Source organism: Haemaphysalis longicornis, unplaced genomic scaffold (assembly GCF_048455015.1).
Source record: "Haemaphysalis longicornis isolate Haplotype H1 unplaced genomic scaffold, Haemaphysalis longicornis Haplotype H1 scaffold_3, whole genome shotgun sequence".
Taxonomy (NCBI): Eukaryota; Metazoa; Arthropoda; class Arachnida; order Ixodida; family Ixodidae; genus Haemaphysalis; species Haemaphysalis longicornis.
In genome coordinates this window covers 87517388-87544957 of record NW_027526335.1, presented here as the reverse complement: position 1 = coordinate 87544957, position 27570 = coordinate 87517388, and the positions used below count along the sequence as shown (strand labels likewise).

The following is a 27570-nucleotide window of genomic DNA, read 5'->3' as shown; positions in this document are numbered from 1 at the left end:
CTCTCAATGGGCAATAAAAGATTTTGCCTCAACAACCTTGGCAGATAGATGAATAAGTGCTCATCATCACGAGGCTTACCATCATCACCATCATCACCGGCTGTCGATGCTTTCCGCGGTGCCAAATGCGACTGCATCGATTACCGAGGCGTACCTGCCTGTGACGAAGCACCGAGCGCCCGCAGCAACTCCGCCGTGTGCAAACCAATGAGTTTCAAACGGAAACGCCTAACCAAACCTGGGCGCGTCGGATGAGTGCAACGAACGGTTCACAGATATGCAGGAGGTCTGCGTGGTGACATCGGGAGCCGGCGAAGCTGTCCCAGTGCACAAGGGCGACGATCCCTTGAAGAATTCGGGAGAAGATGCGTCGGCGACGCCGGGCGAGGCCCCGCAGACTAGGGAAACGCGGTGGTTGACGGGATCGTTGTCGGACGCAGTCAGCGGCTGCCTGTCGTCTGGCTTCACGACCCAGCCCGAGGTCTCTGGTGCGTTGGTCTCGCCAGGCTGCACGAATACACCGACAATTGAGCCTACTTTAATAGGAAGCTGCCGCATGTTAGTTACACGAGCGATAATTTTAACAGTGTTGTACTGCGCTCACAAGAGAAAGCCCGAAAAAGTATAGCAGGCACGCTGGTAGGGCCTGGTGCCACACACAAAAAATGGCGGTCGGGCCTGCCCAGCTGAATTGACAATGATGAATATCACGAAATGAATGACAGATGCAATTCGGCTTGCAATTTTGGAATATTTTTTTGTACGAGTACATTGACCAGCTCGCAGTGAAACTAATGCAAATAACACTCGATTGTTTATAATTTTAGATTTATCAATCTTCTGAATTGATTAGGCTAATGAAAACTGGATGGACTGCAGCTTTTTTCTAGCAGACAAATCGGGCGGCTGCTTTGAGACACGGCTGGAGGGGCTCTGGCTTATGAGCGATGGCTTAATGCTATTCGACATTTAAACTCTCCTTGGTGGATATCTATAATACTTGCTGAGATATGACTTCCCATTGCTATGTAGTTCTGTTTGAACAGTTCAGTGTCATATAGTTTGTTTCGGAATGATTCCGATGATACATGTGTTGAAGCCGTTCTCTGAAACGTTTTTCGCAGGGACACCCTTTTACAGCTGGCAGGAATTACAGATTGCTTACATCTACACGGTTAGCATGCTAAACATGACGAGTATATAAAACTCTGCGCAATAATGGATTCGTCCTAGCAAGCAACTGCAGTGTGAGTTTTCCCCAAGATATCTGCAATAGATTGAGAGCTAACGGAGCATTCGCGAGGATGTTGGCTTTGCCACACAGCGCATTCTGCTGGGACGCCCTGACACAAACAAGTCACAAGTGGGAAGCCACTATACCACCGTGAAAAAATGGCCGCGTATCTGCTCACTTCGCTGCAAATCTCTATCGTGTTTCGTCTATCGTCTTTCACTGCGAAAGACGACAGTCTTCTGCCTCTTTGTCCACGTAAATGCCTCTCCTATCTCTCCAGCTCATATCTCGTGCTCTTCCCCTGCCTTTTGATCCTCATGCGATAAACACGGAAAAGGTTTGCTGAAGCGTATTCAATTTTCCCACGCCCCACTGCCCCGGCCTTATACTGCAACCCTTTGTTACTGCTAAACTTGGAGCACTGCCACAAGGCCCACGTTCGCACGAGCTCTTTCTGTATTTTTGGGTAAACGTATTGTTTCAAACGCGCATTTATTCTTTGCTATGGCAAACATCAAACACACATTTATTTTCAATTAAAATAACACTGCGAGTACAAGTTGTGCATTAATGTATTGCCTCAAATATGCCTAATGGCTAGTTTTTGCTAAACAGGGTTAACAGGTATGGAGTATGTTTACAGATTTAGTCGGTCGGACAGGCTTTGGCTATATGAACCGGTAGTTCAAGAATTTTTTTTTAATTTCTGGCCGGATGGCTGAATCCAGGTACAGACAGACAGACAGACAGACAGACAGACAGACGATAGAGAGATTAAATTTTCCGATTTGAGTAGCCCAAGAAAGATTATAGTCTTTAATTGACAACCAGGTCTTGTGAGGGGGGCGCATTGAGCGTCATAAGCCACGGGGACGTCTGCAGTTTGTTCGAAACTTGCTGAACTTAAGTGAACTTGCTATGGAAGGCAGGGATGAAAGATCCGTGTCTCCCTTTAGTCGAACGCGTAACCGAAGCGATTGTCCCACTTTCCCCACACAGAACTCGCCCTGGCGGAAAGCAGGCCGGCGATCCCGGCGTCATGCAGCCGCTCAGTGCCCGTGAAGAGCGGCGTGACGCTGTTCTTGGGCAGCGAGGCCGGCATGGCGCCTCCGTCGCCCACCAAGTCCCTCGAACGTCGGCCGGCCACGCTCAATGACTTCGGCTTCGACCCGCTCTGCAGCTCCGGCGAGCGCATTCGTGGCGGCAAGGACGGGCACGTGGCGCACGATGCGCGCACGGGATGCGCAACAAACCTCAAGCAGCTCGCCGAGAACCTCGTCAACGAGGCCGCTGGGTACGCAGGACGCGCGCGCTCTGTCCAGAAGCTCGCTATCCAACTGGCTGTATATTGTGCGCGGACCTGAAGAAAACATGCGCCTCTAGCTTTCTAATGTCTAGCTTCATTACTAGGCCCAACTAGTAATGTAATACAGTGGATGGTGATGACCATCGTCGTAGCTGGCAGCTCTAGAATGTGCGAGAGATTGCGATATTCAGTGGGTAACAAGATCCCCATAAGTGGGCTATTCAATGTTTTAATGACAGCTGTGGCTATTTATTGCCATAGATGGCCAGAATACCGAATGGCGGTATACAATATGATGATCTATGATGATGGCTCCCCCATCCCTTCATATCATTAAAACTCCCAACGCGTGCTGAGTGCCCTTGGAGCCACAGAGGGCGGCTGGCGTCCTTCCGTGTTATTTGGGGTTCTGATTCGAATCACTTTGTAGTTGCAATTACATAATAATACACGTTGCTTCGGCATTTTGCCTTAGCGGCAATTTATCGATATATCCTATAGATATATAGATATCAATCATTTTTTAAACTGCGTCTGGAGTGCCGTCGGACCATATACTATAACCCCTCCACTAAAGCTACGTCCATCGAAGTTTCGCAAAATAAAAGTGTCGCGTCTGGCACTACTACTATTACTCTAACGTAACGTCAGGCCACCTAACATCACATAACCCAATGAACAGAAAGTCATCATTCGAAACTTAACCTAAGCAACAAGTATTATAAATGAAACTTAATATGTAAGGGAAAGTAAAGGAGGCAGAAGCCGGACTCGGAACACCTGCCTTAGTATCAGGAATTTAAGAGGGATCCTCTACATCACAATGGCAGGCGCTCAGGCCTGTGCCAGCCTATTCTTAAACACCTCGGTGTCGTACGACGGCGATCTAGCCACGGCCCCAGCGCCGAGTCAGAGCGCCGTCTGACCGCCGTCTAGACCCTGAAATTTTTCTATACTCTAGTTGCTTTCATTTTTGGATGCGAAGCAGCTTATGGTCGCGCCTGTTCCCACCGCCGTTGTGCGGCGTCCACACCCCCACTGCGCATGCACATACTCCTCCCCCTCGTCTCCTCTCCTCATCTCATTTCCTCTCCTCTCCGACGCTCCTCTCCTCTCCGACATTCCTCCTCTCCTCTGCGAAGCTCCTCTCCTCTCCGGGCTTGCGCAACGAATGGCCACCCCTGCCGCTCCGCGTGCGATAATGCGAAGCAGCTTAGGGTTAGAGGCCTGACGGTAGCCGCTGCATACTCCGCTGGGGGAGCCACTGTAACTCCGCGGTATAAATGACGCACCGGGTAAGTAAAAAGTGTGGTAGTTACCATGGAAACAAAACGCTAAATATAACGGTAGCCATGAACCTCAACTTAACGGAAACGACGAACTGAAAACTATTGGGAACTTGAGTCGACCCCATGGCTGCTTCGCATACTACTCCGAGTTTCCCTACGGGAAGATGGTGAAATTTTTTTATGCTGCTAGATGCTACATAACTGGCTCGAGGAGACATACACGTTTAGTCGACCATTACCCCAAACCTTTTCTTACCTGTAGCGTGAACAGGCACTATTTGGAACTGCGAGATTGCGCCTCATATAAGCCGTGATCGTTGCGCGCGTAACGGCATTCCCCATACTTTAACGCCGTATCGTTCTCTTTTCGAATTTCAGAGCTAGTCCTTCGGGAGCTTCGAGCCCAGACGTGCCTGAAGCCCCACCGCAGCCGGTCGACATACCGATGAACGCGGTGAGCATGACCCATATCCCTTCGGAGGCGTCACTAGAGGTGCCCATCGAAATTCCCCCTTCGGAGGCGTCCCTAGAGGTGCCCATCGATATTCCCGAAGTGGGCTCCACCGGTGCGTTTACGGTGCCCCAAATGGACTCGGCATTATCGGAGGAATCCAACCCGCCTGGCAACCAGCAGCCTCCCGAGGCTACTGTGGTGCAACCCGCTGCTCAACCAGCCAACCAGACTACTGTACAGGTAATGGATTCCCTCCTATAGGCACGAAGACAAATAAAAAGATCTGCAGAAATTCAGAGAATTGCCCACTAATGCGTAGCATTCTGATGCCGCTTGTCTAGAGTGTACAGTTCTTTACACCCAAAGTTTTTGGTTTTTCTAAATCCTGTCCGACCAGTTATCCCCATTTACGGTATTATAACTATTACAGGCGTTACTTCCGCCAACTCTGCATTTTTGTGAAAATACCAAGCGCTACACGGTTCGCCATTTTCGCTTTTTTTTCTATATTTCTCATATTTTGGTTTCGCAAAATTCTGTTCGTCCAATCACCTCCATTTACGCTGTAATGACGATTAAAGGTGGAACTTCCGCGAAATCTGAATTGTTTTGGAGGTGCAGGGGGTTACATGGTCCTGGCTGTGGTGGTACTCGGCAAAAAATGCTTCGCATTAAAATTTCGAAGGTGAATGACCAGCGGAGATGTTTGCGGGCTGTTGGTTGGCTTCGAAATTGCGCACACACCCCACCGTCGCTGCAGGGGAGCGTTTATGAACCCGCGCCAACGTCTTGCGTTTCCCGTTTTGTGGTATTCGGGGTCCCGGCGGGCATCGCGTATACGCTCGGCGCCTCCGGCCCTCGTCGGTGGCCTCATTCCGCCGGGTTAGTGCCCAATGCCGCCTATCTTTCTTTAACAGCAGGCTTCACTGTGCAACAAGCGCACAATGTGGGAAAGCCGGCTTACAAAAATCGAGCTTAAATCGCTTTTTTAAAGTCAGTTTCACTGTATGCCTAAATGAATGGCCGGAAAGACATTATTTAATGCCCCATATCAGAATACGAAGCGCTGGATGCGAACTGGTGGCGAAGGAGAGAGAGAGGGCCGAAGAAACGTGCCGAAGTGAGGAGGAGGGAAGCAGCTTTGCTCGGCACTCGAAAAACCGGGGAAGTTAGCCTATGACAGCTCCGATGTAAAAGCGAACCTGGCCCTCCTATACTAGCCCTTCAAGAAGCCTCAAGAAGCCTGCTTCTTCTGTTGTGAGGGGAGATTTTTCAATAAATCAGCGAATGAGACGTTAGAATAAGAGGATTCACTCGTGCACATATTGTTGCAGACTGTTCTGATTACTATGGTAATTACAGTAATGTTACCGGCAGTGCGTGTGCTCGCTCCCTGTACATCACGGCGATAGTGCCCCTGCCACTGTCAGGTAGCGACCCAATTCTTTAATTCCATCCTCGATTTCATATTTCGTAGATTATCCAATATTTCATGCCTAATTGGAGCTTGTTTCCCCAGTGGACGTCAGTGCAACAGCCCAACGACACTCGCCTCGCTTTGTGGCATGAATAGCGGGACAAAATTCTGATACAAGAGAAAATGCGTGTACGATATCTTTTCAGTTTTTACGAATTCGCGCCAGCGCCTTGATTTCTTTCTAGTACTCTTTTCATGGCCTGCGCGACAGTGCGCGTGACTAAACGAAAAAAAAACTATTATTGCATAATTTTAGTATTGCATAATTTTTAATCCCTTCAATACAAAACCGCTTTATGTCCCGGTAATAAACATGTTCTTGTACTTTTTACTGAGAAATAAACCAGCATGAATTCAATTTTCACCTGAATCTCCCGCCTTAACACTTCGCGTACGAGGTGGAAGCGTGCTACTTAAATTAATTTCCCTTCCTCTCATTTCCTTGTACCTTGGTTATGACGATCTCTCAGTTCAATATCCGTATAGAATATCCTTGTATATTGTACTGAATATCCACGAGCAATTTAACACAAAAGTACACCTAATACCGCAATTAGAGCTACTTCAAGATTCAATGAAAGCGAACAATGTTTTCCTTAGACTTCGCCGGATGAGGCTAGATCACTTATGCTGTTCGAGGTTCCTGCTTCAGCTTCGTTCGGGCAAAAATAACACCTTACAGCCATTGCTTCCCGTGGCTCTATCCGTGCTCTTGTCTTTCATGCGTAAGGCGGCGGTTCGATTCCCCTCAGTTACTCACATATTGACGCGAAATGTTCTTATACTACTAGATCTGTATTTTGTGACGGTGGACCTACAGTGGCCCTCGCCGCAATATATTGGGCAGCATGAGAACGGCATAAGAACAGCATAAGCATTCAGCCCGAGCGCTCGGGACGTTCGGTAGATTAGAGGTTAAGATCACGCTAGGAGCGGCGAGCAGAGTTTTAATGACTTAAGTCATACCCTACACTTTGCTCAGCATGCTTAAGGCCTGTGGGTCCTCAGGCCACCAAGGGCAAAAGCCATTGTGCGAAAAAGAAAGGCTAAGCGCGATCAGTGCTTTGACGACATGCAGGCGTTCGAAAACATGGACTGTGGGAAGCTCGTCGGAGTGACGTTTATGTGGTCGGACCCAGCACACGACTCAGCTCCAAAGAGGACAAACGAGAACATCGCAACGCTAAATGGCATGCAGTGCAGGTGAAAGACGAATAACCAAGACCTTGCACATTTCAGTTACAATTACTTAGCATCGATATGAGTTATGATTTTGTCCGAGTATTGTTTTTGCATAGATCCGGTGACAGACACATAGACCCAAACGTCAACATCTACCTAGACCAAAAAAGACTATCCACTATATAAACTGTGATATTTCTTAATTTGTTCGTAACATTGGCGTAAAGGTGAGTTAGAGGTGAATTAGAAGCCGCAGGCAAGGGAAGCGACGACGTCTCAAAGTGTCTATGTAACATTGCTTCACATTAGTAACACTTACATTCAAGGTTTCAAGTAGAGTTAGAGGTGAATTAGAAGCCGCAGGCAAGGGAAGCGACGACGTCTCAAAGTGTCTATGTAACATTGCTTCACATTAGTAACACTTACATTCAAGCTTTCAAGTAGACGGAACTAATACTGGATCATTAATGCGACATTCAGGAGCATGTGTGTACTGCTGAGGTACGAAGTTTCTCAAATGATGAAAAATCGAAGCTTCGCGTGACGGACATAATGAATGAATTATAGCGCCGTAATCTGGCATTCTCCTACAGGTCATGATGGTCGAAGCTCTGGTAGTCCCCGGCCGGCGTGAGCAGTTGTCCGGCACCGGCCATCGAGACGAAGCGCCAATGGGTGGCTCAACACTGCCGCTCGACACCGCGCCACGGAATAGTCCGGCTCAAGGTCGACACCACCCCGGCGCGCATGCTCTGCCGTAAGTCCCCCATGATGCAAAAGGGGCGAAATTTATTTCTTTTAAGTGCGGAGCACTTTAGGGGCCCGGCTTGTCGCCGTAGCTCGTCCGCGGTCACAGTGTCACGCGGCTTTACGCACCCAGAGGCTTCGAAAAGCTACCCGCAATTGCCCTTCGATTCAACCTTAAAAGTTAAGAGGAACCTTAAAAAGCCAAAAAGCCAAAAGCCAACCTTAAAAAGCCAAAAGTTAAGAGGATACCGTAAAGTTCCGAGAGAACGCCCTCCCCCGAAACATATCCCACCCCCTTTAGGGTGAAATATTCAATTTATTGAGAGACCTCATAGATAGCCCACCCCCTAAAATCGGTGGCTTCAGCACCACTTAGTGAAATCAAACGCGGATAATTTATTTATGTGCTGATGCGGCCACTGTTTTGTAGTTTTTCGCGCCTGACCCGAAAGTCTGCCCATCCCGTATTTCTCACTTGGCATCTCTGTAATTTCGGTGGGCGTTCTTTCGGAACTTTACAGTACTTGAACACAAGTTTTATATAGGCAGAACCGTTGAAACTCCTGGAACCGCTGGAATTGGTCATACATGTCCCCAATGTTTAGCGCAAAGAAAACTGCAGGTGCATTTGAGCCAAGATATATGTGCTTAACCAGCAGTCCCGGCGTTCATTTACGTAGGAATGCTCGTTGGGTTGGTGTTACGATACTTAGGGGAAAAAAGTGGCCGCGGAAGAAAAAAATAAACGACGCGTTCAAAATGGCGCAGAAAGGATCCAGCACGTGCGAAATGAAAGCAAGCACAAAAAAGAACAGACCTCCCGCTCGTGCTGTTCCAGGAAGCACAAGAAGCAAAAGATAAAAAAAAATTAAAGCCGTTCCACGCAATGTGAAAGCGGTCGGCAGTGCAGAGCAGTGATTCGCCATAACGGGCTGTAGCGCCGTTCTCCGCTCACTGTTACCACCAAATGCAATTCCAATTTCCTGCTTTCGCAGTGCTCGCGCGCCCCCTACCTGAAACTGCGCCAGCCAGCAAGAGTTCTGTTCTCTTTGTGCTTTTCTCCCCGCACGTTCCGGCGTTACACTGCCACATTTTGCGTTTACTATCGGAAAAACTAACCCAGAGGGCGTCCTTAACTAAAGGAACGCGGCCGCTGCCGGTTAATTACGTATAGTTTCCCTCAAATGTAACTATAGTTTTCGTTGCGCTAAACAACGGGAAGATGCATGACAAGCGCCAGCGTTTAACGAGTTTCGAACGCTTATGACTATATAAACCGCTTGGCTTTAGAAGCCTCTGGGGTACGCCGTGAACAACAGCGTTTCCCCGGGCCGCCGCCTTGGTGCTCTATATACTTGGGTCGAGCGAGCGAGGTAGGACGACAAGGCGAGCTCCTAAAGTGCTTTGCCCTTAAAATGATGCGAACTGTCCCAGGACAAGGCGCGCGAGCACAGCGAAAGCGGGAAAATTGAATTGCATTGAGCAAACATCTGTTCAATTCATAAAGAGAGTAGTGAAACAGGCAGGGGAATAGCATGAGGGGTGGCAGCAAAGAGCGGAAAACGGCGCCACAACCCATCTGGCCAATCACTTCTCCACACTTGACCTCTTTCACGTTGAGTGGAGCTCCTGGAGCGTTTAGAGCGAAAGCTCCGTGCACCACATCTGGCAAGGCCATTCCTCGCGTTGTAACGGCGTAAACCGACGGAGCCCAATTGTGGTAGGGGTGACGCCACGCCACGGGATCCGTCGCGGAGGGACATCGCACCTGTATACGCTCGCTAGAAGCCTCGATGCTGCGGTACCACCTGAAAAAGCGAGGGTTTAGCGGCTGCTTCCATTGCGCTTGGTCTCTCAAGATTTGCCATGGGTGGCGTGCCGGCTGGTCCGTCTGCCCGTGCACACCAGCGCAGGTGGCAGGCTGAGTCCAATCATCCATAGCCAACTTTCATGAAACTTTAAAAAAATTAAAGCGTTCCAATCGATCTGAAAGCTGTCGGAAGTACAGAGCAGTGATACCATAATGGGCTGCAGCACCGTTATCCGCTCACTGCTTTCACCCAATGCGTTTCAAAGTTCCCGCCTTCGCGGCGCTCGCGCGCTTCCTGCCTGAAACTGCGCCAGCGGGAGTTCTGTTCTTTTTGCGCTTGCTTTAATTTCCTATGCTGGAGCTGTTTTGTGTCCTTTCGAACGCGTTATTTTTTTCTTGCACGGCTGGACTTGCTCTGCGACAGCCACTTCCGGCAGCTGTGCTCGGTGGTCCGACTTGACTGTAACGTATATATAGGGTTGTACGTCTTGGGGTTTTATATATTTAAAAAAAAAATCGGGGTAATAATCGGGCGCTATTTTTCAAGCGGATCATCAGGGAGAAATGGGCGTTTTGTTGAACCATTCCGAAATTCGGGTTTTTTCCGGGTTTAATCTTGAGATGTACTAAATAATACACTATTTTTTATAATCGGAAACTATCATAAGCTCCTTAACTCCAACACGTTAAAATTGCTGTTTATTTCAAGCTGGTAATCAGATGGACATCAGTTTTTTCCAGCAAAAACACTCCGAAATTTGGCGTTTGTTCGGAAATAAATCACTAATGATGACGGCAAAGAGCATTGATAACCTCTTAGAAATGAGACATTTTATTCACGAAAGGCTGGTCAGCAATATTTTACATACCCTTGCTTACGTACAATATCATCTGCATGTGCAACGTGCCCGTCTTTAATCCGCCGCGGTGGCTCAGTGGCTATGGCGTCGCGCTGCTGAGCACGAGGTCGTGGGCTCGATTCCCGGCCGCGGCGACCGCTTTTCTGATGGAGGCGAAAAGCAAAAACGCCCGTGTGTTCGAGATTTCAGAGCACGTTAAAGATCCCCAGGTGGTCAAAATTAATCCGGAGCCCTCCACTGTACGGCACGCCTCATCGCCTGCGTTGCGTCGGCGCATTAAACCCTACAGTCAACATGTCCGTCTTTATTCGTGACCTGTCGGATCGTTGAACGTATCTCAGCCGGGAGAAAGTTCTCTCCAGTCCTGACATCACAGCTTTCATTAGCTAGGTAGAATAATGCCAGTGAAGGATTTTCCATCCTGGGGTAGCGAATGATAGAGTCATGCCAATACACAAAAAATTCAAAGGTGGGTTTTGGGGGGGCTTGCTTCCAGCATGTACTGGCTGAGAATGGCGGAACGTCAGCAATGATTGTGCAGACTGCTACATTGAAATGGTCCATTCGCGGAGAAATCGGGTTTATCCCGATTCTCCCGAAATATGTTCGGGGTACAAGAATCGGGGATAACCAGGTTTCACCGGAAAACCTGCAGGAAGCCTACGTACATACCGAGCAACTGTTTAAGCGGAAAAGTTATTGTTAGCCTGTGAGCGAGCCTTTACCGCCGTAAATCTGTGTTTACGGGTTTCACTGAGTAGACAATGTCGAGTACATTGTTAACAGTGAACAAATAATTCATTAAATTGAGCAGTTATCTGTCCCTATACAAGCTGCGAGTCCCTGTGTTTTATTGCGGTCCCCCAGATTTTATCCGAAAACAGACCACACGCGTATACGCATACATCGAAATGCATCAAACGTGGGTCCTTAAGTTTACCACCCTCAGGAGATTCCTCTTTTCCCAAAATTTTGCTGGCACCATCCCGCTGTATGCAGGACAATTGCGGCCCCCCTGTTCTCTCGCTGGTGCTGCGCCAAGATCAGCATGATATCCATGGCAATCATGTCTCTCTTCGCCGCTTTCATGGTCTACGCATTCAGAGAAGGTAGGCACATTCGTCGTAAGACCATACGCGCAATATTCCCACGAGTGAGAATTTCTACATGTTTTTCACACGTGATAAGCAGTACATCTTTAAGACAGGTAACATTCACTGTAAACAAGGCTCTGCTTCATTGTTTCCTTTATTTACTTTATTTATTACAAGTTCTCGCAACATAGTGCTGAAGCGTGGGCTATTTCGTAGCTATGGGGTTGTAGGAATGATTCTGACAGCCCGGCGTAGATAGTTTTGCTTTGAGTAGGCGAACTCTGCGTTTGGAAACATTACGAGAAAAGAGCAGTGGAGGCCGTTATGCAAATGTGGTCAAACATAGTTTACGCACTGTTCAGAGAATTCAAATACGTTTATTGAGTGTTCATGGAGTGTTCAAATTTTATGGTGTTCGAAATTCATAGATTGTTTAAATATGTTCATAGAGTTCATAGCGCGTTCTACGTTTCCCGCGTTTTCGGGCATTCTTTTGGTTCGCTTTAGAATTCCGCGGTTTAAAATTGTAAACAAAGTTTGGCCACTACTCCCCAGGATGGCTTGAGATCAGACGAATGCCTGTTTTTTCATCCTGGTTGTTTATAGAGAACAAAAACATAATAAACCGGAATGTATTTGTTCACCCTTCTGAAGTTGTGCATACCTGAATAATTTTTCTCTACGACTGTGTCGTCATTGCATGTATGTTTTTTCCGGGGATTTTTTACATTGTGGCCTATTCTCTTCTACCTCAGCCGCTAAAGAATACCTTGTGTCATCGTGGTTTCAGATACTTTCGTGGATCTAGTTAATTGGGGTAAGCAGCTTCCTCACATGCTCTTCTTTCCAAGGCGTGGCCGTAGCGTCGAGATAATCTAAGCGTATTTTATCGCTGTTTTTTACTTGCGACTTTCGGTCATTATTGTTGCTGCCAGCCTTGGGCTTTGAATGGGTTAATAAATTTAATTTCCTATTCGCAAGTTTAATTCAGAAGATTTGTACAATTCCTAACTCATCATTTTTAGCTATATTAAGTCAATATACCCTTCTTAACCTATATAACATAACTATATTCATGATCGTCTGACTCACTCACTTGCAGAACGTTTTCCTGGCGACATTTGTCAGTAATGCGGGGCCAATAAAAGTCAACCAGTCACTTTAATCATCAGGCTTTTCAAAATGCTTTTAGGCAGCTGTTAGGAAAACAATATCTCCTGCGCAACGCTAAATACGCCGAGTTATTAAACAATTGACAAGTTTTGCCATATGCTGTAATACACTTTACGCAACAAACACATCCGCGTAGCCACTTTACCAATAAACCCAGAGCTAGTTGTTTTAGAAATCCATGCTTTTTGTTTAACCTCGCCATTGCGTACAACAGTTGACACCATTGGCTGTAGTGAATAACTTTTCTTACCCCCTGATTCCTTGTTATCTATTTTGCCCCCTCAATCTTCTGCTTCAATGAAGGGCAGCAAATCAGCTTTTACGCCTGGGATAACCTCCCTATTTTTCTACCCGTTTTATCTTCCTGCTCTTCCTCCTCCTCTTGATTGCTTACCACTTCCGATTAAATCAAAATCACTGCGCGTATTGTCCGTATTACTAAAAAAATTGTGCACAAATTCCGGAAATCGTCTCATAATTTGGAAGAATTTTCACGCCGCATGTATTCAGTGTGACTTTTATAACCATATTTGGTGAAGAGTAGCGAAATAAGGCTACTTTTAGTAGTGTTTTTTTTTTTGTCCGCGTTTGGCCATTTACACTATACGGGACGACGGTGTGCTTAGTTAAATTGCACTTTTTTTTTCAATTTTTCACCGATGCTCTACTTTCACGTTATTATGAAGATTAAACGTGTTAATCTCGGCAACTAAGCATTTTTGTGCAAACGCTCGGCATTACAGGGGTCGAGCGGTGGGGTACTACGTAAAGAATGCATACGCGTAAAATGATATCGAAACTACGAGATTTTTTTGGTGCATGTAGTGGTGAACGTAGAGTCCGCTGACATTTCGCGAGAGCTCGACTAGCACTCGTCGCCGCCAATACCTGCGTTTCACTATTTCGACGGCAGCGGCGGCGGCCGCATTTAATGTTATGGCTGTAGCTTATAATCAAGGCTATTCTGACAGCAGTCGCCTCTCACGCCAGCGCCGCCGCATCTCTGACGTGGCGCTGGGAGTCAGGTCGATACAATGGTGCCAGAGAAACAACAATTCACTCTACAGCTCATTTTGTTTCAACTTACCGGGCTGCTCGAACTTCAGTGCCCTTTATCGTAGTGCTTTTCGCCTGCTCTTCCTTACCTTCTTTTTCTTTGCGATAGCGGCAACATGGAACGCGTCGAGCATCAGGGCGAAGCTTCTAGCAACGCAAGCCATGTCAGAAGCAGGTAGGAGTCTTGTTCTGCAATTTTCCGCCTAACTCTATTCAGAAGACACTGGTCTTTACTGTAGCGTCGTTTCTGCGTCTTTTTTTTTTTCCTTGTTCGCAGGCACGTTAATCGAGAACGTCACATATCCGGATAATTGGAAGCGGAACGTCCCTTGAAGTCGAATTGATGTTTGAAACCAACTGCAATAAAAAAAAGCCTGTCTGCTGCGCGGGATTCGCATCGTTCTAGTGAGCAGCACTTTGGCGGCCACTACTGTGATTTGGCGGCGGCGATGGCGACGGAGACGGCGTTGTACCCGAGCGAGCGAAGACAGAAAGAAAACGGCGGAGGAAAGTGTGGGGAAAGTGTGAGGGGGAGGGAGGTATCCTGAGCCCGCACTAGACGCTCGTCGGAGCGTCTGGCGAAAGGTTGAGGGGGAGGGCGGCACGCGCTGCTATGGCGTCATCTCTCTCATTGCATCCCCCTCACACTTTCGCCATGCGTCGCCGCCGGGAAGCGCCCTCCCCCTCCCACTTTCGCCAGACGCTGTTCCTCCGTTCGTGGCTCATTATAATCCCGTGACACTTGCGCGGGAGGTTCAAACACGATTTGCAACAACATGCTCACCGGCGGCGGCCACGCGCGGCGAGATAACGGTGGAGTAGCGTGCGCCGTCGTGCGTTCGCTGGTCACGCGATCACTTCCTCAGACGCAGCAGATATGCGCCGTGACCGAGAAGACTGCAGTTCGCGCTTCGCACAAATTTCGCATGAGGGAGTACGGTAGTCGTCAGTGCTTTTTTACCGACATGTTCAGTGACATGCACCTTATTACACGCTCTGCGTTTTGGCAAGCTTTCGTGCTAGTCGGCTACTTTAACGTGAAAACATTTGATCTCTATTTTTGATGAAACGCGTGAATTTCATAAAAGTGTGAGGTTCACAAAATCACATGAAAGATTCGAGCAACCGTGTACCTGGAAAGCTAAACAGCAGCGCCGCAGGAGCCGTGCAGTTGCTATACAGACGCCAGACGCTGCTTTTTTTCTCTGAGTGTGTCATGTAATGCTTCCAGATTATAAACTCAGGGGCAGAAAATGAATTGAAATGATGAAAAAAAAAAAAGGAGCGCAAGGAACTTTGTTATGCAGTGAAGGTCAGCGGCCGCTGCTAATACTGAATCCTCCCAAAGATTTTATGGCGAGTTGTTTGTTGACATAAATTTTGCCACTTGTTAATATCACTAAATGGTTGTTCAGGGGTGCTGTCGAGAACCCAGAAGAGCCCAGCTTATTAGGCGCCGGGATGACATTTCACATCCGTTCGCTTTCCCTAATGTGCTGAAAAGCTTTGTTTTATGTTTCCCATTTAACAAAAAAAAATTCTTGTTTCGGAAGCGTTACGGTTTGTGGTTAGTACTCAGGATCGCGCAAGATAGCGGGAAACTTCATTGAGCGGGAAACTTGGGGCGCAGCGGCTAAGCGAGCGCGCGTGCTATTCCGCGATTTCCCGATAATTCCGGGCTGTATCTCCAACGGGGAACGGTGGTTGATGGGAACTTTAAAGGGACCGTGCAACACTTTCTTCAACTTTTTTTGAACCCTTAAATGCTTGCAGAACGTAGTCACCCAACACACACTGTACTTAGATTATGGGGTCGCAAAGTACCTCAATCAAAAATTACTGCTCTATGCCCATTAGATAACTCGTAAACTCTCTCAAAAGATTTTTCTTTCTTTTCCGGTCTTGACGTTCGTCAACAGCTCGAATGACGTCACTAAGGCCATGTCGCGGCTGTTAGCTATTTTTCCTTCAGTTGCAGCAATGAACGCTTTTCGATAGCAGCTTTAAAAAATGCCACAAAACAGCACGAAGGCGCATCTGGTGTGACGGGCAAATCACGCAGTGCCGCTCCGTGCTGGCGATAACTATAGCTTTCGCAGTGGTTCCAGACGCGAAGGAAAGAGTGAAAGAGCTCATCGAAAGTGTTGCAGGGTCCCTTTAAAGTAAAGGAGATAAAGGATGAGCTAGCGGACCGACACGTAGTATCCAGGCAACCCGGTGCGAAATGATTTTATCCGGCCTGCTGCCGGGTCGTCTTGATTGATTGATTGTAGGGTTTAACGTGCCGACGCAGCGTAGGCGATGAGGCGCGCTGTAGAGGAGGGCTCCGGATTAATTTTCACCACCTGGGGATCTGTAACGTGCGCCGAAATCTAGAACACACAGGCGTTCTTGCTTTTAGCCTCCATCAGAAAAGCGGCCGCCGCGGCCGGGAGTCTTGCTGAGGGTCATCCGCCGTGGGTTTAAGATTTTTAATGATTGACGCTGAGATGGAGAACATGTTCTCTTTTGAAATCGTACCACGCTGTCGTTCTCTAAGTACGCGCAGTGCGCGCGCTGCAGAGGGCGGGATGCCGAGTTACAATTAATCCCTTCGCAAGAGAGAGGTTCAGGAACAGCACTTCGTAGACTGAGCGTCTTGGACAACACATGTTTACCGAGAAGACGAGAATCCTGTTGCGAAAGGATCAGGCAATGTCAGAAAAGTGACGTCAATGTTTTTTTTTTTAGGATAACGCGAAAAAAAAAGTGGAAAATAAAGGTAAGTTATGCCATTATTGGCCAAGATATGATTGTTATAAAAAAATAAATGCTGTGCCCGTGGCTTTTGGACGACCAGCTGAACGACACACCATTATACAGAAACAGGTGGGGACGAAGACTACACGGTATCATCAAAGTATGTCTTCTTATTGCTTGCTTCCGATGTTCAGCTTAGCTGTGTAGTTTTGGTTGCGTAACATTCTGTGCCGAGTACCGCATAGCACCAACCGTGAAATGTCTTGCGTCTGCATAAAATTGCGGAATTGGTGAAGTTTACCCATTTAATCTTATAATGGTGCAGATTTAGAGAATGTATTGAAGAAAATAAAATCAAGAAAGCCAGAACAAAAAAAGAAAGTACAAAGTCTCAATGGCCTATCTAATCTGTAGCCCTTACGTGATTAAAGGAAAATAAAAACCGAAAAACAAAGAGACGCGGGAAAAAAATCGTAAGAGACGCCAACCCTGTCTTTGCCTGAAACTGCACAAAAGTGAATAATTGGCGAAGTTGAGACATCCAATGGTCATGTGATAGTGTAATTATAGACCGTTCGTAGAACACAAAAAAGAACGAAGAAATGTTACCAAAAGAAACAAGTAGCCCAATTTGGCATCTCGTAGCCAAACTGCGCTACTTTTAATAGCCACCTTAGTTTACTTATAGTGAAATATGGCTATAAATTAAAACTCAGAACGAAGAAAAGCGGCATAAAAAAGTCCTGCGCATTAGTAGACAACACTCAAAATTTCTGTACACTTTTGTTCCCGAGCTGTTGAACATTACATTAATTGACCACCTCACCTCTGTTTCTACGTACGCCAATATCAAGCCACAGGTATCGCGACTATTCTATAATGCTCACCTGTTTTATTAATACTCTGTGACCGAGTGTGGGAAACTCCTCAAACTTTACAGTACTCGTACGAGAGATTTTGTTCATTGGGACGTTCATAGTCTGGCTAAAATAGGTGCATATATATACACCATGTATACGGAGTCTTCATTTATTGTATATAATCCCGGAAAACTGACTGTTCCCGCGCACTACCATCCAAGACAACGAGAAATCCACAAACGTAATTCTAGAATATCTACTCAATGATAATTGAACGCGTTAGCACGACCTGGTTTCACTATTTTCATTTCGGGGCTCCACTCCGCTGGAATCAAATGTCGTCCGAATGTCGGCCCAAGGACCGATTTGGGTTACTTGTTTCGCCCATGCATATTGTGCACGTCAAGGCGAGGTATTCAGGATCCGCTCATATCAGGCCAGATCTGGCATTGCGCGCCGGCAATAAAATCTGCCTCTCCCCGCATCATGCCCCCGCGGGCGCACTATACAGGGTGACCCGCATCACGGTTAAGATCTCCCCCGTCCGCCTCTCTAACCGCACTGTTTAAAAGACATCAGTATACGACGGCCGCCAACAGAGCGAAGTAGAACGCGCGCTGCCCGCTCATACCCCTTACATCGAGAGAAGCTGACGAACTACCTGTTAGTCATTGCTGCCATTGTCAACTTGTGGGACGTGCGAAGCTTCCATTGTCCAACGTATTATTTATTTTAAACTGATTCTTTGGGGCAGAATTCAACGGAGGATTTACTTTTAACCGCATAGGTAGAAGGCTCCATCGTCTTGTAGGTGACTAATCGGCTTGCACGAAACTGGGAAGACGCGGCAAACCGATACGCGCTGAAGGCGCATTCTAAGCGTGCCGGTATGCGGCCATGTCCGGGCAAGACATACGAGACCAAGTGGCTCCTATAAGAAACGGATCCAGCATTGCCTACCTATGTTTCAAAGTTCGTATACAAGTCGCCTTGCAGCCGCTCTTCAACAGGGAGTTTAAGTCTAAAAAATTGGCCGCGTATCTGCTTCTTTCGTTGCACATGTCGACAAAAGACGGTAGTCTTTATCGACTTTTGCGAAGTAAATGCCTCCCTTCGCTTTCCCGCTCACCTCTCATGTTGTTCCTCTTGCGTCGCGCTCCTCCCAAGGTAAAGACGCCAAAGGTTTGCTTAAATCATTTTAAATTTACCGCGTTCCACTGCTCCAGGCCGGGTGTCTCAATGCCAACGCTGCCGTACGGCGGAGACGCGCGTGAATCGAGGCGCCCTACTTCAACGTTGATAGAACCCGGTTGCCCTACTCCAGGAGCGTTCCAAGCAGAACGTGGAACCTATCTAGTGGAACCTTTAGTAACTGTTGCCGGTTGATTTCTTAAAATGGCGCCAGAAGCTAGTGGCGCGGGCGACAGCAGGCGACGGCGGAGTGATTTTTTTTTTCTGCAGTTGATGAAGTATTTAATTTTGCAAAAATCAAGCATGTATGATTTTTTATAAAGGATCACTGCAAATATCGCTTCTGTATTAATTTGTTGTCTTATACCCGTGTAATGTCTTGTTCTTCTTCAACAATGGGACAAGTTACGCCGGACTTTGACGGGTAGATTTAGCTGTGACTATATAAGACTATTGCGCAAGCCTTGTTTTACTTTGGCCGGGTGGCTGAATCGAGTCATAGACAGACAGACAGACAGACAGACAGACAGACAGACAGACAGACAGACAGACAGACAGACAGACAGACAGACAGACAGACAGACAGACAGACAGACAGACAGACAGACAGACAGACAGACAGACAGACAGACAGACAGACAGACAGACAGACAGACAGACAGACAGACAGACAGACAGACAGACAGACAGACAGACAGACAGACAGACAGACAGACAGACAGACAGACAGACAGACAGACAGACAGACAGACAGACAGACAGACAGACAGACAGACAGACAGACAGACAGACAGACAGACAGACAGACAGACAGACAGACAGACAGACAGACAGACAGACAGACAGACAGACAGACAGACAGACCAAAATTTCTGGGTTTAAGTAGCCCAAGAAAGACTACCGTCTTTAAAATGCCCGTTTCACTCGTCGCTCACCCGAACCGTTTCTAAATGCGGGAAGCCGCTTTAGAAGAATTCTTGTAATAACATTAGCTTCCTGGTCCTGGCGCAGCGTCAACGCATTCCTAAACGATATACCTCCGGACATATGCAGTATACGGAGTGATTAAAGTATAATACGCTTTATTATCTTTCGTTTGTGTGCGCGTGTCGGCAATTCTGCTGTCTTCTTTTCTTTATAAAACAGCAGCGAAGATAACGGAATGAATACAATGAAAATGCGGCTGGTGTTGAGGGTCGGTGCCGTACCCGCCCTTCGCCCCAACGCTTTTGGGTCGTTGGCGTGTGGAGAGTATACAAACCTCGCACGCCGCGTCGAAGGAAGATCCGTGAGCTTATCTGGGTGCTCGCTGAATAAGCCGAGTGCGCTGTATTCCAATGCAGCTCCCGGGCGAAGAACCTTGAACTGGTTCAACCGCACCACAACGCGACCCACACGCGGGGCTCAGGGAGGCGAGATAAATAAGCAGGATTCGAAAATACGTACACAGGACGGCACGCGCGACGCCACCCATTTGCTCAAGAAAGGCTTGCGCAAGTGTGAGGAAGTGCGCGCACGGCCACGAATGCATACGCCGAGGTGAAAGTGCTTAATATAGGCGCGAGACACGACGACATTGACGCGACAAGTTTTTCGGGCAGCCACGCACCAAGCACGATGTGCGTATGGCGGTGGTGCGAGCACTTAGTGTCGGATAAAGAAGGCGAAGGTCACACCATTGTTGCCCCTGAGCCCGTAAATATGAGGCCTAGGAGCAGCAGTCACCTCCGTATGGTGCGAAATGATTTAAACTTGGAATGTTGTAAGCTGAGCTAGTTGGTACTGTTCCATGGTGGGTAACAGTGTAAACTGGACGAAAACACGAAAAGAAAGAGACACAAACAAGCGCTGACTTACAACTGACTTTATTCGAAAAAAAACACGCAATTTTATACGCACACAATTTCTCCCTCTTGTTTTCGCGCATGCTCCATGAGTATGCGACGCATGTAAATAATTGTTTTTTTTTTTTTCGAATAAGATCAGTTGTAAGTCAGGGCTTGTTTGCGTCTCTCCCTTTTCGTGTTTTCGCCCAGTTTGCGCGGCTACCCGCCATCAAACTTGAACTTTCTGCACGCGGTATGCACAAGCCAAAAAAATCAATTTCAAAATTTCGCGGGTTTAACGCTCCGAAGCTACACCTATATACTTCGAAGCGTGCTGTGGGGTTGGAGGGCTGCGGATCAATTTAGCACACCTAGGAATCTTTTACGTGGGCGGAGTCTCCACACACGGTCGTTTTTAGATCCCACCTCCATCAGAAAAATTACCACCGAGGTAGGGATGGAACCCGCGCCCTCGTGACCACAAGACCAACGCCCTAGCCACTGAGTGACCGTGGCGGGCTCACGAGCCGAAGTTATAAATTGCAATTATTTCATTGGCCCTTCGAAGACTGGATGTGTGCTGCTGAAATTCACCAAAGGAAGCGATAGCACAACAGTTTCAATTGTCCAGTAAAAGCAATGTTAGGCAGGAGCCATCACTCACCTACTGCACTGACCAATACAAAGTAACAGAGAACTCCAAACTCAGCAGAGCCAGTAGACAAAAAGGTCTATGCAGCTATATGGAGTGTAGCTCAAAACACAGCTACAGGGGCAGATCGCATAGGAAACGCACCATATGCAACTTAAGCAATGATGCCATCCAAGAGCTCACTGCATTCATAAATGCCCAACAGGAGGTGGAGACTGTTCCAACAGAGTGGAAACACATGTAGGTCGTACTCACCCCCAAGCCTCGAAAGAAGCTCCAGGCTGGGACTTTTAGACTGATTTCGCTCACGTCTTGCCTCAGCAAACTGTACTTATTTCTCACAAACTATTCGTCATGACGTAAAAAAGATATACACGAACTCGAAAAACAAGCGATGTTGGTTAGTGCATGTCACAGAGAGGATTGAGAAACAGGTGGATCGGACCCGCGGCACAAAGGACATCCTGGTAAGATGAAACTCTCTCGATAAGATGAAGTTTCGCTGAGGGTACAACTCTCATTAGTAAATTCAAACCAACACAGAAAACATAACCACAGTGAATCATTTGACCCGCCTCTGTGGCTCAGTGGCTAAGGCGTTGTGCTGCTGAGCCCTGGGACGCGGGTTCGATTCAGGCGAAGGCACGGCAACTTTCCTGTTGGAGGCGAAAAGCAAAAACCCATGGGTCGATACTTTGGCGTGCCTGCAGGTGGCCGAAAAGAGCCGGAGCCCTCCGGCGCGCGTGTAGCTTTGGTTCGTAAATTCTAAAAAAACTGAATTTGAAATATTGAATCATTTAACCGTTCAAAAGTACGTTTTAAATGAGTGACAGTCTGCGAAAGCTTCTTTGCAAATTAGTTTTACCTGAGCGGGCCTGAAGAAAATCACCAAGACATAACTAAAGACATTATAGAAAATTACTCCTGCGGATCTAAAGCAAACGCCCCACTGCAGCTATTCTTAAATTATGAAATAAAGCAGCTCAGTCGTATTATATGACGAAGATAATGAATTGTACAAAATGCCTTGTAAAGTTTGCGTGCGTCTAACGCGCTCAATTTCCAGCTCAATTCCCTTATTTTTTCTTGCCTTACTTGTGTCGAAAGAGCTTGGGGATCTTAAAACATGTTAATTGCAGTAAATAATGTTTATTGTTTATATAGAAAAAACCCTGAAATCACGAAAGGCTTTGTTTAAGACCCCATTGCTTCCCCTGTTCCAACTTTCAAAGAAGCACCAAATTTCTTCTCCTGAATTACAAACGTTAACCCCCCCCCCCTCCCCCCCTAAAAAAACAAAAAAAAACCACAAAGGAACCCGCTTATACGCAGCATTCTTGTTAAATGAGGAATTCCTTCCTAATTAAAAAAAGCTATTTATAAATTTTTTCTGCATTTTGCTTCGAAGCAAAATAGCTCCCGCACTCCCTCGCGGAGCTCAGTTAACGAAATATTGTCCCGAAGCCAAGGACTACGCAGTTGTCTTGAAGGAGAAACAAGTTTATTAAGGCGAACTTGTGCTCCCCTAACAACTCAAAAGAATACAGAGGCGGCGAAGCAGCGGCCAAAAAAGTGACTTGCGCAGGCGAGTGTCGTCGAATCGAATGCTGCGGCGTCTGCTCTGCAGGCTTTTATATTTCGCGCGAGTGTTTCTGGAACCGTCGATTCACATCCAGAACATTGTAGATCACAGAAGATTATTCTGGGCTAGTGACGTTAGGGCGAAACAGTCTGCTTATCTGAATGTGATAGCCCATGCGGCATAAAAATAAAGAATAGAAGACGCGCTTTGCTTGGAACGCAGATAACACAGCCGGGCGTGGCCCGGCAGTAAAAACAAACAATAAAGAAGCAAACCCATACATGGTTCGCGGCAATATCTTATTTAGCCCCCTAACACAGAGAAACGAACAGTTTACCCCGCTGAATTGTTCCTAACTTTATCAAGGAATGATGAAAGGTGAAGTGAGTGGCGATCACTTTACCCGCTCCTCACACGAGTAAGGAGCTCGTGAATGTGCATTGACCCTCTTGAAGCGGGAATCTTCAATCCTCTGCATTCCGTATTGCAGAAGGCAGCGGTCGTCCTTTGGGTCGCCCAACTCTACGATGTTGCATCTATTGACGCCGGAGTACTTCTTGCCAGTCGCTGATGTTGGTGGTAAAAAAGCGCACGCCTCGTCAGTCTGCACCTCACGTAATTAAGGCGCGAGTAAACGCGCCGTTAACAAGACATTCCGTTCCCATGTCATTACATGACCGAACTTCCGGTTGGATGCAGAACTTCAATCCAGTTCAGTGATAGGCCCCTCTCCGGACCTAAACTGACCTAAAAAGTGCTAAAGTACCTTTAATAACGCATAAAGCTCATCGGAGGAGCATTTTTTTTTTCAATAGAAATATCCCGGAAATAAAAAAGGGGGCTCGAACATAAGGTGTAAGCGTTAGAAGCCGCGACGCTAGCCGCTAGGCTGAGGCCCAACCGTAAGCTCGTTTTGGCAGTTTACCAACAAGATTGCAGCAGTGTTCAAAGCTAACCACTGGACGGCGCTAGGTATAACCGGAAGTTCCCGGCCTGCACTGACTTGGAAACGGTATGTCGCGCCGTGAACTGCTTTATAGCAGCCATTGACTTATTGAACTTGTGACGGCAGCAACCATCGTCATTCTGTGATCTCGCCAAATTAGTATGTGCAGATTGTAGAAATGTTTTCTTCTTTTTTTTTTTTTTGCCGCCGTTGTTCTGAACTGTTCCCTCACAAAAGGAGGGTTGTAGATCTGACGGGAAAAGGGGTAAGGTGGGAAGGAAGCAAGTGAAGATTAGAAATCTTCAGTGGGCAACGTTAGTGAGTCTTTAGGTCTTTTGAAGGCCGCTCCGCAGTAGACCAGCAATATATCGCTCGTAATACGCCGCTCTTAGTACAAATTTGTGCAACTTCAAGTAAAGTGTTTTTTATAGTGTGCTGGTCAATGGGAGGGATGGTGACTAAGTTAAGGGATAAGAAAGGCGTATTTTTAAGCTTCGAGCACTTCCTTACGACATGGTGGAATCGCAAGGGGAGGGGGGGGGGGGATCATTCGAGGGTAATACCATTTTCGAAGTGTTCTCCAGGCATAGGATGTGTTGTTGAACATTCTGTCAATAATTGTTTCTTGCAGCCTACTATGTGAGAACATGTATGTGACGTGATCTTTTCTGTGACGAACGCACAAAATATCCCGCCAAAATTATGCTAGCAGCTCTGCCGAAAAAAAAAGAATTCACGATGAGTGAGCCCATGATAAAAAACCTAGCTATTCTTTTCGGAAGTAGAAGAATTAGTGAGGTGAACGTGATGGCCCGGGCATTGGAAATTTTTCTCTCTCTTTTCAAGTGCCGGCGCAAGCGCATACGATTTTCCGGTGGGTGCTGCAGCGGTACCTTCGGCTGCTGACATGAGACCCTAAAAGCAAGAGCTGTTTATGGAACTATCGCCGGAGTTTTTCGCCGTATTGTTCGCTGTTAGCATTACAAATTTCAGCTGGGTGAATACCAAACTAGATAAGTTATTCATTAGCGGGAATCGAACTACTGTCCTGGAGGGCGGAACTACTACTTCCAGAGGGCGTTTGCTAAAAGAGAGAGAGAAAGAGAGAGAGAGAGAGAGAGAGAGAGAGAGAGAGAGAACTTTTTGAAGCAGGAGCATTTGAGGAACGAAGTCGCTACATCACGATTGTAATGTTGATGCGACCCAGAAGCGGCCCCGGAAGCCATCAGTCACCCCCTTTCCCAGGCGACGATGTTAAAAGCACGGGTTTAAATAATATTCAGTACAACGAACGAACTTCGCGCGTTGGTGTTCTTGGAAACCGAAGGGAGGGCCTATCCGGAAGCACAGTGCAATCCAGCACTAAAATGAAGCTGGGTATAACGCTGGAGCTGCTCGACAAGGCTGGAAAGCGGTGAACCTAGGGCGGGTGACGCGGAGAATAGGCTGGGAAACGCCGGTCCTCAGTGATTAACGCGGGAAGACGCTGCTCATAGAACTGGCGCAGACTGGAGCGCCGTTGCGACTCGGCTCACAGGCGGCCGACACACGCAATGGCGCTGAATCAATTGTAGTGTTTTTAAACAGCTGCGAAAGGCGGGGGGGGGGGAGCGCGGGGGGCTGCGGCCGTGTAAATTTGAGAAAAACCAAAAATTATACGTGACTTTTTAGCGGCGGCAAAACCGCGGAGGAAGAAATGGATGAGAGGGAGCAAACAGTTTATTGAGAGAAAGAAAGGGGGTGACGAGCTCAGTTCAGGAAGCCACGCACTTCCGGGTGGCGCGGCTAAGTCGTCGCTGTTCGTCCGGGAGCAAGCTAGTCAGTGCGCATTCTCACCTCTGAAAGGAAAGGGAGGTGGTGGGATAGGGAAATAGCAGGAAGAACCCTACAAGGTGAGCTCTTGTGGTGGGGATATTGCACGAGCCGCAGAGGTGGGAAAGAATGGTGTGGGAGATGTACGGGGGTATGGTCGGGTTAAAATCGGTGCCGGTCTGTAATCTGCGCCACGTTTGGAACTCTTCGGTAATGAATGACGAATAGGGAGGGAGAACGTTGAAATGAGAATGACGGTAGTTAGAAAGGAGGTCAGAGTATATCTGAGCGGTAGATAGTGGAGGGGTGGTGCGGATTACAAGTCCTCTGTCTTCGGGCGGGAAATTAGGAAGTTGAGTTCGTGGCCAGCGGCATGTGTCGCCTCTATATATCCCCGGGACGGAGGCGTGTCCTGGCGTCCACACTATCCGGAGGGGGGGGGGGGGGGGGGGGGGGAGTCGTAACGGACTGGAGGATCTAGAAAGCCTAATGAATGATGCGGCCAAAAAGGTAGTAGCGGCAGGGTCTACTGAGAGTCCATTAGGATACTGAGATGGCCCGTACTGGTTCATCTGATTTGCCGCCAAGGCTATGGCGGTTGATTGATTGTGGTGTTTAACGCGCCGACGCAACGCAGGCGATGAGGCGCGCCGTAGTGGAGGGCTCCGGATTAATTTTGACCACCTGGGGATCTTTATCGTGCGCCGAAATCTCGTACACACGGGCGTTTTTGCTTTTCGCCTCCATCAGAAAAGCGGCCGCCGCGGCCGGGAATCGAACCCGCGACCTCGTGCTCAGCAGCGCAACGCCTTAGCCACTGAGCCACCGCGGCGGGTGGCTATGGCGGTTGCTTCTGCTGTTGTGGTTGTGGCGTTAGGTGAAGTCGCCGACGTGAGTATGGTCCCCGTGGAGCCCGTGGCTGCTGGGGTGGCACGGGAGGTGGAACTGCAGTGAGCAATGTCTGTGTACCCTGGTGTCGGGTTGGCCAGAGTAACGGTGGTTCAGGTAGGACACCCCAGCTTCACGGCGGCCTTTGTTATATTCGGGGTGCATGTTGCGCGATATTGGTGAAGTTGCTCTGATGAAGCTACGCACTCAAAAACAGCAAAACAGCGCAAAGGGCGGGACAAGGAAGAACAGGACGAAGCGCTGGCTAACAACCAAATGCTTTATTTGGTCCCGTCCCGTACCGTCCTTTGCGCTGTTTTGCTGCCATTGAATGTGTACCAACCAGCCCAAAACTTTACCTTGTGGAAGCTACGTAGTGATGGTGATAGGGGCTGGACTCTCTTGGCTGGTGTAGGTGCTAAACTACACGAAGCACGGAGTACTGTTTGGCCAGTGAGTGTCAAGGCCAGGCGGGAGAGTTGGTTAACCTGCTGGGTTTCCAGGAGTTCAGCAAGGGGGTTGTGCATACCTAACTGGAGTAGTTTTGGCTTGAGGGTGAAGGCAGAAAGACGGAAGCCGATTTTGTATGCCCGACCGATGAGTGCTTTCGACCTTGGAGTGTTCTTGGGGCTTGGGCTGCGGTCGGATGGGGCGCCGTACGGGATGCGGCTGATGAGAATGGCTTGAATGAGGAGGCAGGTGTCTTGCACCACCAAAGATATCACAGACGCTTTGGCTGCGCCAAACCCGACTTGTCGTGCGAAACCGCATTTTCTTGCACCACATTTGTTTGTAAAGATCATGGTCCAGGTTTTGATTTCGAACGATTGTAGATTCCTAGCGCTTGTTTATTATCACCATACACCGCCGGCAGCAGCATCTTTGGCGAAGACAGAACTTCCAACGATTTGCATGTAGAGGCACCCTGCGCGTGATTGGTAAGGCATCGGCTCCGCGAACGGAGGGACCCTGGTTCGACGGTGGCCCCGGTATCATTTTAAGTGCAGAGCGTCGTCGTAGCTCGCTCGCTGGACCCAAGTAGAGCCACACCGCGTTCCGTCGCAGCTGCTGTCGTTGCGGCGAAACCCAGCGGCTTCGAAAGCCAAGCGGTTTATATAGTCATAAGCGTTCGAAACTCCTGAAACGCTGGCGCTTGTCAGACATCTCCCCGTTGTTTAGCGCAAAGAAAACTGTAGGTGCACGTGAGGCAAAATGTACGTAATAAACCGGCAGCGCCCGCGTTCATTTAGTTAAGAACGCTCGTCGAGTTGGTTTTTACGATAGTTAGCTAAAAAAAAGTACCAGTGCAACGCCGGCTCGTGCGGGAGGAAAAGCAAGCACAAAAAGAACAGAACTCACGCTGGCGCAGTTTCAGGCAGGGGGCGCGCGAGC

General features: G+C 47.9%; 1 protein-coding gene across 1 annotated transcript; it reads left to right on the top strand.

The window, feature by feature from the left end:
* The first annotated feature begins 112 nt into the window (after positions 1–112).
* On the top strand, positions 113–26244 carry LOC144175315 (uncharacterized). The gene is made up of 8 exons (XM_077704397.1): positions 113–488; positions 2234–2528; positions 4208–4523; positions 7536–7699; positions 11359–11468; positions 12244–12270; positions 13792–13857; positions 26168–26244. The coding sequence occupies exons 1-8, from the start codon at positions 278–280 to the stop codon at positions 26242–26244; spliced, it is 1266 nt and encodes a 421-aa protein (XP_077560523.1). The 5' UTR covers positions 113–277.
* Positions 26245–27570: the final 1326 nt, after the last annotated feature.